The following is a 13,365-nucleotide window of genomic DNA, read 5'->3' on the forward strand; positions in this document are numbered from 1 at the left end:
AAAAAAATAGAAAATGATTGTAAAATTAAAAAAAAAAAAGGCAGAGGCATTCCAGATAATACGCTTTACCTGAAAACACTATAAACTAGCTTCTTGATACTGATTAGATTTCAAGTTGACTGTCTTTTAAGATCTTGAGAAAGAGTCCATATGCAAAACTTTCTTCCACTAGTAGTTTTGGAAAAAATATTTTTTAATTCTTTCAAGGAATCTGGAAAACCTGGTGCTCATGTTACTGTGAAAAAGCTGTTTGTTGGTGGAATTAAAGAAGATACTGAGGAACACCACCTTCGAGACTACTTTGAGGAGTATGGGAAAATTGACACTATTGAAATAATTACAGATAGACAATCTGGCAAAAAGAGAGGTTTTGGCTTTGTTACATTTGACGACCATGATCCTGTGGATAAAATTGTATGTAAGTAAACTTCATTCAACAATTTCATCTAACAATATTGCTACTTAAGGTCCCGATATAGAGAACACATAAGCATGTGAGTAAGTTTTTTTGAATGTAATTTGGATTAATTCCATGCATAAATGTTTGTAGGAACATGGCCTTAGTTTTGAATCTTCCATTTATAAATTTGATGGGATCATGCAGTAATACTACCTGAAATTATCCTCAAAAAGAAAAGGAGTACTTGTGGCACCTTCTGGATGATTGGAATTGGTATTGCAAAAATGTGAGGAGGGAAAAATTATTTTATCTTTGGCAATTTAGCCATTCCTGAGTTAAACTCCAGAAGCAATGTTTACTGCATGTAATTTCTTCTTAAATTTTTATGATTTACAGTGCAGAAATACCACACCATCAATGGCCATAATGCAGAAGTAAGAAAAGCTTTATCTAGACAAGAAATGCAAGAAGTTCAAAGTTCTAGGAGTGGAAGAGGAGGTATTTGAGTTTCACTTCATGCTCTTAGGTTCAGTTTTCCTATAATACATACATTAACAGGAATCTAAAATCCATCCTAGGTAACTTCGGCTTTGGGGATTCGCGTGGAGGTGGTGGCAACTTTGGTCCAGGACCAGGAAGCAACTTCAGAGGTGGATCTGGTAAGGCTACCAGGCTTATCACTTTTTTTTTTTCTTTTGGATTTCAGTTTGCTCTGTAGGTTACTACCATCTACTGTAGTATTGGCAACAAAAAAACTTCTTTTAGGAAAGACTAACAAACCTCTTATTAAAAAGAAACTAACCTTTGTTATTAGAAATAACACAATGGAAAAGAATCTATAAAATATGAAGTCAGTGTTTTTGAGCTGTTAGTTCACGTAATACAAAGAAGCACTGTAACCTCGTCTGAAGTAGTCAGAAGTTTTTATAAAGAAAAAAGCAAAAGTGGTCCATTTTAGAGAATGTATACAAAGTAATATAACAGATTGTTAGAGTAAATTATTACAATTTCAGAGTGAGCTTTTAAGTATACAAGTAATTGGCAACCAGGAAACTGCTACCTTGACAATCTTCAGTTTGAGTCCAGAAATGCAACTCCTCTTTAAGAGAAGAAGATTATTTAAGGTGATGGTTGTATGCTTTGTTTCTGACAGATGCACAGTTCTTGGTTTAGGGTGCATATGTCTGAAGTTTTAAATTCAAATGACCAGAAAGCTTAAAATATTTTCTTAAGTCCATTATACTTTTCTCGTATAAACCCCCTAGAAATGGCTGTAGGTCAAAAAAAAAATTAAGGTTTAAAAATAAGAGAAATACCAGTCCCCAAAGGGATTTTATTTATCCTTGGAGAAGGTTAGTCACAGTTTGGAAACTACAGTTACATTTTGAAATTTGTATTTCAGATTAATACAGCAGTTTATAATAATGAAAGTTCATGATCTGTGTTTAGGGTATTAGGTTTCTCCTGCAAGAGTGGTGTCACAAATACCATATTTGACATCTAGTTTTTGAAACGGACATACACAACTATAACTTGCTTTAAATTTTTAAAATTGAGGTGACATCTTTATATATTTTAAAAATTCCACCTTACTATTAAGAGTAAACTTTTTTCTAGTTCCGTACAGATGAACTAAAAGAAATACTTATTTCCAACAGATGGATATGGAAGTGGTCGTGGATTCGGTGATGGATACAATGGATATGGTGGAGGACCAGGAGGTTAGTGTAGGCTAGTGGATTTTTGTAACTTCTCATACTTGAAAAGGTTCTGTATTTTCTGTTACTAATCATGTTAAGCAGTAGAGCCATATTGATCTGGTTCAGGAACAATAAATAACTGCTGATGTGTTTTTAATCCTTGGTCTTTAACTGTGTGGTTTGCCATGCATCTAGGGATGACCATGTCTTCCCTCATTTCCTGCCCGTGAAAACTTGGTGGTCCTATCTGCAGTTTTTCTCATTTTCTTTTTCAGCCCTAATCTCCAGTGCTAGATTGTTCTACACCCAGATACCTGCACTTTCTGATTAATGTATGCAAGCATAACCAGTCTGGTTGTTTTCCCTAAGGCCTTCTTGCATTCAAATCCATGTTTCTGATTTTGGAAGTATATAATACTGTTGCCACACTACTCAAAGTAATTAATTCATCCTGATGGCTCATGCTTATGTACAGTTTACTCCCCCATGCCAGAACCACACACTCAGTCTTCATCCTAGTAAAAAATCATGTCTTACACTGTGGTTTTTCCTTTCTATACTAATGTTTTGTTCTTTTGACTTTGCAGAAAGTCTGTCAAAAGAATTGGTAAAGAAAGTTAGTGACTTTTTAAAGACTTGAAAATGTGGTACTAGCTTCGACTGTGTTGCTCAGCAGTGCTTTTCTAAACTATTAAGCTTTCTGAAAAATTTAGGATTTATGTAAAGAAAACTCTTTAGACCTAAATATTATATATTGGTAACATTTCTGTTTTAATCGTTAGGCAAAAACTGCAGTTAGGCTAAACAGTTAAGGGGGAGTATATAGCTTTAAAAACTTCAATTATTTGTAGAAATCGCCCTTCAAAACTTCCTGTTGGCCTTTTTGGCCTTCAGTAGACTGATGCTGAAGAAAATTAAAATCTTAGTTTTGGCAGAACACTGTGCGATCTGAGGAATAGTACAACTAACTTTTTATAATGTAAAGTTACTATTTAAAGGCTTATTTCATAATAGGTGGCAATTTTGGAGGTAGTCCTGGTTATGGAGGAGGAAGAGGAGGATATGGTGGTGGAGGACCTGGATATGGCAACCAGGGTGGGGGCTACGGAGGTGGTTATGACAACTATGGAGGAGGTAATACATTTGCTTAAAACATTTAAGTGAAAGTTTAGTTTTGGACTAGCCTGAGCAAGATTATTGACTTGAGAACGTTTCACTTCATAAGTGTTGTCAAAACCAGTATGCCATTTTCTATGGTCAGTGAAGAAAAATAATTGACTTTAGTGACACATTCCTCTTTCTTTCGTTTTTTTATCTTGATTTGTTGTGTTTGTAATAACATAGAGAAATAATTCTTACATTTAGCTCTTTTTGTGTCAATAATATAGGCAATTATGGAAGCGGAAACTACAATGATTTTGGAAACTATAACCAACAGCCCTCAAACTATGGTCCAATGAAGAGTGGAAATTTTGGTGGTAGCAGGAACATGGGGGGACCATATGGTGGAGGTATTGTATATGTCATGGGTTGAATTGGGACCAAACTTTTCAGTGACCTTTGATCCATTGTAGAGACCAGGGGACACCTACCAATTAACCTGTGTAGAGAATTGCTGCATAGTCTTTTATAAATCCAACTTGCCAGCAGAATTTTAGAGCCAGTAAGCAGTAGTGCAAAGAGTGGTGGTGGTGGTCTGTGAGTGCGCCCAAAAGAAAAGTAAATTGTCTGTCTGCATTAAAACAATGTGGTGGTTTCAAAGATCGCTATTTGGTGTGATGGCCAGTTTTCTTAGAGCTGGAACAGTTAGGTTTTTTTGTTTGTGTGTGTGGTTAAAATTGTACTTGGGTCAGGTATGAACTCTGTTATCTGATCAATATAGAGTTTGTTTTTGGGATACTAACTTCATGTACATTAAGTCTGTTTGTAAAATATGATGTAATATCACACTTCTTCCCTGCCTCTCCCAAATTTTAGTGTTAGTAAATGTCATAGGGATATCAGTCAGACAATAATTTAGTTTCGGTAATGGGTTAATAAGTCTCCTATTTAAATTCTTAAGCATTAGTTAGGGTGATGTGAACAAATTATTTACTACGGTAGTAATTATCACCAACTCGTTACTCGCCACTAAACTGTTTTTTCTCTCACATATTAGGGTCATTATAAAATTTTTGCTTTTTTTTTTTTTTTTGGTCAGCAGCTTCTAAGCAGTAATGCTTTTATATGTGGAAAGCACGCAAAGGGAAAGTGACTTCAGACCAGTCCTTCTGTAAGGTGTAGTGTGTGGGTGGACTGCTAAACCCACATAATACATGTTGCAGGATCAGGCCCCAAGAGTGCAGCATTATTTTCCTTATTTGATTATATGTTTAAACCATTGGAATTTCTCTTGCTGCAAGAATCTAGTGTTCTGTTTTCAAAATGTGGTTACCATGGCAGTTCGGGGGGGGGGAAGGGGGAGAGGAAATAATCTCTCATACAGGACAATGACAGGTTAGCTTTATATTCAAGATGGTGCGCACATTGTCATCTTGAGTTAAACTGAATATAAATCTTCTTGTAAATGTACAGTAAATGTGCCTTTAAAAAATAAAGATGTAAATGTCCTCTATCCTGTTCCACAAATGCAGGAAACTATGGTCCAGGAGGCAGTGGAGGAAGTGGTGGATATGGAGGGAGGAGCCGTTACTGAGCTTCTGCAAACTTGCCATGGGTAAGTATCTTTATAAGTGCTAAAATTGCAGTGTTTCTTGAGACTTAGCTGCAGGAGTAAAAGCTTTTTAGGATCATATTATCTTTCCTTTAAAAATTCATTAGATGGATAATTTCATAACCTATTTTTTACTCTTTACTTCTGTTGAAACAGGCTTCACTGTATAAATAGGAGAGGATGAGAGCCCAGAGGTAACAGAACAGCTTCAGGTTATCGAAATAACAATGTTAAGGAAACACTTATCTCAGTCATGCATAAATATGCAGTGATATGGCAGAAGACACCAGAGCAGATGCAGAGAGCCATTTTGTGAATGGATTGGATTATTTAATAACATTACCTTACTGTGGAGGAAGGATTGTAAAAATGCCTTTGAGACAGTTTCTTAGCTTTTTAATTGTTGTTTCTTTCTAGTGGTCTTTGTAAGAGTGTAGAAGCATTCCTTTGATAATGTTAAATTTGTAAGTTTCAGGTGACATGTGAAACCTTTTTTAAGATATTTCTCAAAGTTTTGAAAAGCTATTAGCCAGGATCATGGTGTAATAAGACATAACGTTTTCCTTTTAAAAAATTTAAGTGCGTGTGTAGAGTTAAGAAGCTGTTGTACATTTGATTTAATAAAATAATTCTAAAGGAAATACTGTGTAATTATAGATTATTTTTTTTAAAAAAAAATATTGTAAAATAAGGCAAGGAGTGGGTAGTATAAGGTCCCACAAATAATACAAAGCTGTTTGTTGTACATGTAAAATTAAATGCTGGTCAGAAAAAGTATGTTGTCTGTAAATTATCAGGTTTAAAATATCTAGATAACTTAAGGGATATCTCTGCAAGGAGAAACACCTTTTTAGATCTTTTAGATGCTGCTTCTTCAATGGCAAGGAAAGGAAATATCCCCAGCGAGGTACTCTTCCAGGGACACAGGTCTAGTACAAGAGAACTCTTGAAAACGGCACTAAGTTCAGCCAGTCTTAAAAAGCTGTGCTGTATTTCTGCAAAGCTTTAACTACCGTAGTTTTATAAGGATGCCAACGAAGGCTGAGGGTGTAGAGCAAAATAGTTCTAAGCTTCAGTTAAACTTCTTTAGGTAAGATCTTATTTACTTTTCCTTTCTTAATGTTCCAAAAACAAGAAACTAATACTATATGACAGTCTCTTTCAGTATAGTGGTTATCATATGTAGTTTAACATAGCAATGAATTGAGTTAACCATTACCAACTGAAGAGAATTTTGTGAATCTTATATTTTTTTTCTTGTATTAAATTTTGACATCACATTTTCTTAAATTTCAGCTACTTAACATATTTTTTTCCTACTGGAATCTAGCTTTGATATGAGCCATGGACAAGCACTGCTACTGTACACTGCTACAGTTGAACAAATGAGACCTGCAAGTGTCCATTAGTAAAGTTTTGCAAGGGTTCCATACCCGATGTTGGTAGTTAAAATGGTAGGTCGCAAGTTAATTAAATCATAAAATGTTCTTTACACTTTGAAATCTTTTTATTTTTCTTAGGGATTTTGATGGTTACAAGTGCAATGAAGATAAGAGTAGTTGTACAATAGCGTTAATGGTGTTGGAAGTGAAATGTACTGCATATGTCTATTTTGGATACTGTATTTTATGTAGCGCATTGCACCCTGAAGGATCCCAAGAAACTTTAGATTGTTTATATAATAGAGAATTTTCTTCGCTACTGAAATGCATCTACCTCTCGTAAGCAATATGAAACCCATTCTTCTTTAATGCTGCATGTATTTCTTTAGGAGGGCAAGAGGAAAAAAGTCTTCAGTTGTGACTACAGGTGGAATTTTATATACTGTATATGCAGACTGTTATTACCTAAATTGGAATTTGGCTAGGATACTGAGGTTTCCACTGTCTTTTATAGTTCTTACAGCTAATAACTCTTAACACCAGATTCTGTCACCCTTACACTCTTCTCATTGAAATCAGGAAGATTTTACATACATATGCACCTTGGCATGTGTAAATTGGTAGAATCTAGCCCCTAGTTTATTTTTTGTATTGGTTTCATTGCCTGAAACAGGCTGCACACCTAAAGAACGGGTATACAACTAACCAAAGGTGTATTCGTTTTGTGTTCTGCACACTAATGAATTGTTTATAATTTTTGAAACTGCTGAAGTTCTTCCATAGGTAATATGGATAGACCTACATGATAAACATCTTCAGATACACTTTATTTTTTTTTTTTTTTTTTTCCTTTGGCAGGAAGGTGCCATGCTGCAGGTAACAAATGAAGAAGTGGTCAACCACAGACATGCTTCAAGAAATAAGATATTCTGAATCATCAGAAAATAATTGCTTTTTCTGGCTTCATTAAAAATCTATAGGTTAAATGAATCCTGATAATAAAACATCTCAGTTAGTACAGTCTCCTGTAATGCTGGGGTTTTTAAAAATATAAAATGATAGTAATAACTGTCTGTAAATCTCTTGAATAAAATTCAGCAGGCTAGGAAAAGCAGACCATTAATGTTATGAAATAACAAATGTTATGTGAATAGAAACATTAAATACATATTTTCATAGCTATAAAATAAAATATTTTTATACCAAAGTAGTTCTAGTGTAATGATTAATAAGCATAATGTGTTAACACTGTTCCTATACAATTAAGTTGAGCCTTTGAGACTTTTAAAACATACATTTCATTTTGAGGGAGATTAAAACAATTTGACAACCATATTGATATAATTTGCATATCTGAGTAATCATTCACATGCGTGTACTAGTTCTCTGCTGGGAGAAACAGCATTTACGCAATCAAGAAGCTACTTTGATTTTGGACAAACTTTTTTCATTTGTTTCTAAATAAGTAGCTTTTTGGCTACAATTTTTATCACACTGAATGAAAGTCTCTTCTGATTGTCTTTGAAAACTAATTGCTTAAGACTATTCAGATTAGTCAAAACTTGTTAAATAGCTGTCTTATTTAGAAACAGCTTTGCATTTAGCATGTAAGATGTAATGCAAAACTGTGATCTACTAAAACCCAAGATGACTTTTTTTGTTTGTTGCTTACGGTGTATAATATTACACCTGGGGGAATTCTGTTCCACTGCGCGCGCACAGAATTCATGTCCTCTGTAGATCTCTCTATTTCCCTGCAGGAAAAATTTCCTTTCTGATGGGGAAGCAAAAGGAAGCTACAAGAACTGTCACATGACCCCTCCCCAGCAGCCAGGGTGAATTGTTTCAGGTGTCCAAAGCAGTCGGTGGAGAGAGAAATCACTGCGAGGCTGGTGGCTCCTACCCTGCCCGGGGCTCAGCTGCTAGTCCTGGCTGGGTTGGATGGGACTCTCTCTCTCTTCCCTTGCAATGAGGGGCTGGGGCCAGGTCAGACCCACCACCAGAAACATCCCTCAGCGGCATGAAATTCTGTGCACACACACCCTCTCCCCCTTCACCCCACTCTCCCTCCCAAGTTTCTGTCCACATTCTTCCTCAGACTCCTCCACCTGCAACTATATGGGGAGGTGCAACCCTTGTGCATCCAGGACTCCCATCCCCCACTGAGCCTCACCCTCTATATCCAGAGTCCAGTTGCACCTGCACCACCCCACCTAGCTCTCTTCCCCCCCCCCCCCCCTGTTCTTGAACCCCTATCCCACCAATTCCTATCACCCACACCACGCTGCTGAGCCCCTCTGCTGATCTCCAGCCATCTTCACCTGGGCCCCCTGCACCCGGAATTCCCAATGAGACTTTGTGCATCCAGATCCCTCTTCTGAACTACCTGCACCCAGATTGACCCAGCCCTGGATTCTTCCACACATGGATCCTGCCAGGCTAAGCCTGCTTACCCTGCCTCTGGATCAGGGGTCAGGGCTGGCCATGCATGCAAGAGACTTCCTCTCCCATGCCATTTTGGTGCACTTGGAGTGGAGGGGCAGGGCCAGCTATTGCACCTCAGAGTCACCATGGCGGAGCTGTAGAGTGATCTCTCACCTCTGTGCAGCCAGTGGTCTGTGCTGTCCACTGTCATACTGGAGCCTCCACATTTATTGACAAAATATGCAGAGTTTTAAATACTGTGCATGGAATTCTCTCATGAGTATAACGTGTATCCTCTGAATTACACATAAGAGGTTGAGATACGTTCCAGCTTAGAAGTTACTTGGAAAGCAAAGCATTTCAGCCTTGTATTGTTTGACTTTCCACTACATTGAGTTTAAAACAAAGTTGGAAGCTATTATGCTTAGCTTTTCTATAGTAATAGACATTGTCTTTATGCATTCTTGAAAATTATTAAAATGATGTTTTGAGGCTTTAGTATAAAATTCCTTTGGTAAAACAATGTAGCAAACCTTGAATTGCATAGTTAATTGCGGGGCTGCACAGAAGACAACAGCTAATCATGATTGACCTAGGTCAGACCTGTAGTCTCTTGATATGCTTTCTAATTACTCAGGAGGCTTCCTTCCCTGCTTGGACATGTAACATGATTTGAGCCTAGTCCAGTTTACAAAAATTGTTTTGCGTTTAGCAATTCTGTATTCGCATCTCAACTCACTTGGCAGCTTAAGGTGCAAATTGGAAGAAAAACATTTTGGGAGGAATTATGCATGCCACTGGGGAGGAATTCTTGTGCCTTTTGTGTTTGTATGACTCCTATTTTCTATTTGATATAAAAAAAAAATATACCAGTACTTCAGCATTGTGTGAATTTAGCAAAGGCGAAAGCATGATCTGTGTTTCTCTGTGAGGCTATGCCACTTTCCCTCCCTGTAAAGAGAGGGGTGGGGGGCAGTGGTGACATAAATGGGGAAAAATGCTAAGACTGTGGAAAGCTGCAACATTTTAAGGTGTCTCACTATAGCATACTTCATTTATTTAGGGATATTCTTAAGAATCTGGACAAACAAGATTCTTGTGTTCAGTGGCGAATTTAGTGGAAAGTTGTGGTTTGTAGTCAACATAATACTAATTCTAGTAATTCTCAATAAGTCCTGCAATGTGTGGTTATTGATCCTCCTCTATCTTTAAATAACCAGTCTTCCTTTTTTTCCGTCAAACTACTATGAAGTCACTTTTTTGCAGAGTAAATCTTCATTTAAAAATTATTTTGCCATTCAAGATACATGCTATGTCTCAGTAAAAGTGAGTATTACAGCTGGTACTTAGCTTTCATAAAACTGTACAATAAAGAATAAGGCAAGATCATATTCATTCACTTACATCAATTTCTGAAATTACCTGTGTCTGCCAAAGAACTTCCAATATGCTGCAGACAACTGAGGACCTGGTTGTAGATTTTGCGATTGGGTTACCCCACAAAACAGGAGGCATTTTAATCTTAAAATGGTCAAGAGTAAGTCTTTCCTCCTTCATTCTTCAAGGTGGAGGTGAATGAGTGCATTACTTTGGATGGCTGGAGGACCAAAGGAAAGCAAACTCCTACATTGTGCAGGAGTGTAGCATAGCAGTGATCAAAATTACAATTGATGGAGAGCCTGGCGTGTAGGCAGAGAAGCAGGAATTTGAGACCAGTTGGCCCCTCTCTTTCCAGCCTCCTCTTCTGTGTACCTCCTAAAAGATGAGTGGCATTCTTCAGATTCTCAACTACCCTTGCTCTAAAGGATGAAATTTACAATCTGGAGATCTGACTTGGGATCCTCTGCCACACATAAGCTGGTTGGTTGAGCAGCAGCACAAGGGGGGTTGGTCTGAGCTGCTGGAGAAAGTCAGCTGGGAATTCTGCTCAGCCCCTGGGTCTGCTTTTGTGTGCATCCCACAGGCCCCTAAAGTGAAGGTTCTGTGGTTCCAGTTCAAGGGTTGAAATAGCAGCAACCCCAATCTGGGACCAATGTGGGGTGAATTTTTGCCTGTAAATAGTGAGTTTGGGTAGGGAGTTCACTGCATAATTCAAATCTATTGTGCTATGTATGGCATATGCACATTGGAATATGTTAGTGACAATTCAGATTTCACATCTGTTCCTTTTTAGGTGCACTATGTTTCTATCTAGGCTAATATTCTGGCAACCTGATTGATTAGGAGAGGCAGATATTGGATGGGAATGCAGTGAGGCCTTAGGTGCTCCTTAAAGTGTGAAGCAAAGTGTCTGCAAGTAGAGGCACTTCCATCCCAAGGTGCATTGGAACTCAGTTATGTACTTCACTATAAAATTATCACACTGATATTTGAAACGCTCTTTCCCATAGAGGATACATGTTGGCTCAACATACCTTTACTTTGTCTTCAGGTTCAGGTAATAGTAATAGTCATTGTTTTGGTAAAATAGGGAAAAGAAATTACTGGAGTTGAAATTTAAGAGACACTAAGATTAACCTCTTCTAAAAGTGGTATAGGTAGTCGGCACTTTATTTCAAAATATCTGTATGACCTCTTCATTTCAATACTCCTTTGTTGCAGAAGTGAACAAATGAGGCATCAAAGATGGGCACTAGAGGGAAAGGAGCCCTAAGAGAATAGGCTAGAAACAGTGGAAAAGGTGAAGACATGGAATCTATGATCACTATGTAGTATACTTGTAAAACCAGATTTCAAATAACCATACTAATCTAGATTAGCTCATAGCTACCAAATAGATCAATTATCTACCATAAGAGATGTCACTACCTGATCAAGAAGGGGTTAAAGATTTAAGGGATAGAAGAAGCAGGTTAGTTAGATTTGAGGTGCAAGGGCAAACTTTTACAGAAGCTTGCTTGCACTTGTACTTAAACATATTGGGTCAGGTCAAATAAACCATTTTAGAACCTGACAGCCTTACCATTTTCCATGAAACTCCTAGGTATTTAATATCTGCCAGTCAGATTTTTGGCAAGCAACTACATTCTCCCTTTAAGATTCCTTTCTTCTGTGTGAATTTAACTTGTAATAAGTGTGTTTAAAGGGATTAGTCAGATTAAAAACTACTATATTGTAGGTACTACTGATAACTCTTTAAAAAGAGAAACCAAGTGTTAAACAATGAATTTAGCAAAGTAATAGTTACTAATGTTTCTATTTTGAGCTTGGCATTAGCCTTTTTCATGGTATTCTACTGAATTATACTAGGGAAAAGATAGTTCTCAGTGAAACTGGTTGAAGCCCAGAGAGAATTTCGTATATGTGTTATGAAATAAAAAGCCTTGAGAGACTTCAGTCATATATCCTCTTAAATGTTAATACGGGTTCCAGACTAAAATGGCAGACTTTTAAAGATCTAAAAGGGTAAAAGTTGTGGGTCTGTACACAGCTATTTTTAAATCGTATGGTGTGCCAATTAAATTCCTATTGCTGTGATCAATGCCAGTGATTAGCAGAGACTAAGATTTAATCTTCCTAACATTCTTCAACCCTCCAAAGTTTTTTGTCTTCAAGGCTGGATCAAATCTTAATCATTCCTTCAGAGATGCAGAATGGGACTCGGCTAATAAGTCACCTTTTGAGAAATGGAAAATACTTGTATAGGAGGAAGCGGCCTGTTTTGTCCTTAATGTTAGATCTTGCCTAGGAGCCAAATTGCTGCTGGCCGCTTCCGGGGCGCAGCACAGTCGATGGTGACAGGACAGGCGGGAAGCCTGCCTCTGCGCCCCAGCTGCGCTGCTGACTGGGAGCCACTGGAGGTAAGTGTGCCCCAATCCCCAGCCCTGAGCCTCCCCAAACCCCTCATCCCAGAGCCTGCACCCCAGATCCCTGACCCCCCTGTGCCAGCCCTGAGCCCCTCCTGCACCCCCAGCCCAGAGACCTGGCCCCCAACCTCTTGTCCCAGCCCAGAGCCCTCTACCACACCCTGAACTCCTCATTCCTGGCCCAACCCTGAGCCCCTCCCACACCCCCAAACCCTTCATCCCCAGCTCCGTTGGGTCACGGGCATCAACAATTTTCTTCAACTGGGTCCCCAGGAAAAAAAGCTTGAAAACCACTGTTCTAGGAGGTGTGACGGTTGTCCACTAAAAACTTGGACATGTATAGAAATCTTTTAATGCACAAATACAGTGTGAATGGAGCATTGTATAGGAGCAGACTGTTACTCTGTCGGGTAAGTTTTTTGCATTATGAGGAAAGTAGGTACTTGGTTAACAAAATATGAATGGATAGCCTTGCATCTGCTGCTCTAATTACTGTAAACATAGCTGCAGCAAATTTAACACTGTAGATTCATGCCATGATAAATGGCATGCCTCGTCCAATTTTTCTTTGAAATAGAAGTTATCTTGGCATTTCCTTTGTATGTACAGCATCTTACATGTTTCATATAGCACTTTTCTGAGTTACTGGACACTGCTGCTGTGGTGTGCTTATACTATTCTTGGTTTATTTAAATAAAAAAAGTCCCAATTTTTGTGTTAGGATACCAGCTAGCCGCATAACTACATTCTGTATCAGATGCTTATAATACTTAAAAGGTAACATTTTTGGTGTAATGACAGGTTTCAGAGTAGCAGCCATGTTAGTCTGTATTTGCAAAAATAAAAGGAGTATTTGTGTCACCTTAGAGACTAACAAACAAATTTATTTGAGCATAAGCTTTCATGAGCTACAGCTCACTTCATCGGATGCATCCAGTGA

General features: G+C 37.9%; 1 protein-coding gene across 12 annotated transcripts in view; it reads left to right on the forward strand.

Moving 5' to 3' along the window:
• HNRNPA2B1 (heterogeneous nuclear ribonucleoprotein A2/B1) overlaps nt 1–7,402 on the forward strand; it is a 17,055-nt gene extending 9,653 nt beyond the window's left edge. For 2 of the 12 annotated variants that reach the window (XM_043509145.1, XM_043509141.1), the window contains exons 4-13: nt 208–418; nt 797–898; nt 979–1,059; nt 2,059–2,121; nt 3,115–3,234; nt 3,489–3,611; nt 4,734–4,816; nt 4,970–5,903; nt 6,144–6,267; nt 7,054–7,402. In XM_043509145.1, the coding sequence (XP_043365080.1) occupies nt 208–418; nt 797–898; nt 979–1,059; nt 2,059–2,121; nt 3,115–3,234; nt 3,489–3,611; nt 4,734–4,795 (762 nt within the window). In that variant the 3' untranslated portion in view covers nt 4,796–4,816; nt 4,970–5,903; nt 6,144–6,267; nt 7,054–7,402. Of the gene's footprint in view, nt 1–207; nt 419–796; nt 899–978; nt 1,060–2,058; nt 2,122–3,114; nt 3,235–3,488; nt 3,612–4,733; nt 6,268–7,053 lie in introns of all 12 variants that reach the window. The other 10 variants (XM_043509144.1, XM_043509140.1, XM_043509146.1 and 7 more) reach the window with 6 other exon arrangements.
• The last annotated feature ends 5,963 nt before the right edge of the window (nt 7,403–13,365 follow it).

This window comes from Dermochelys coriacea, chromosome 2 (genome assembly GCF_009764565.3).
Source record: "Dermochelys coriacea isolate rDerCor1 chromosome 2, rDerCor1.pri.v4, whole genome shotgun sequence".
NCBI lineage: Eukaryota > Metazoa > Chordata > Testudines > Dermochelyidae > Dermochelys > Dermochelys coriacea.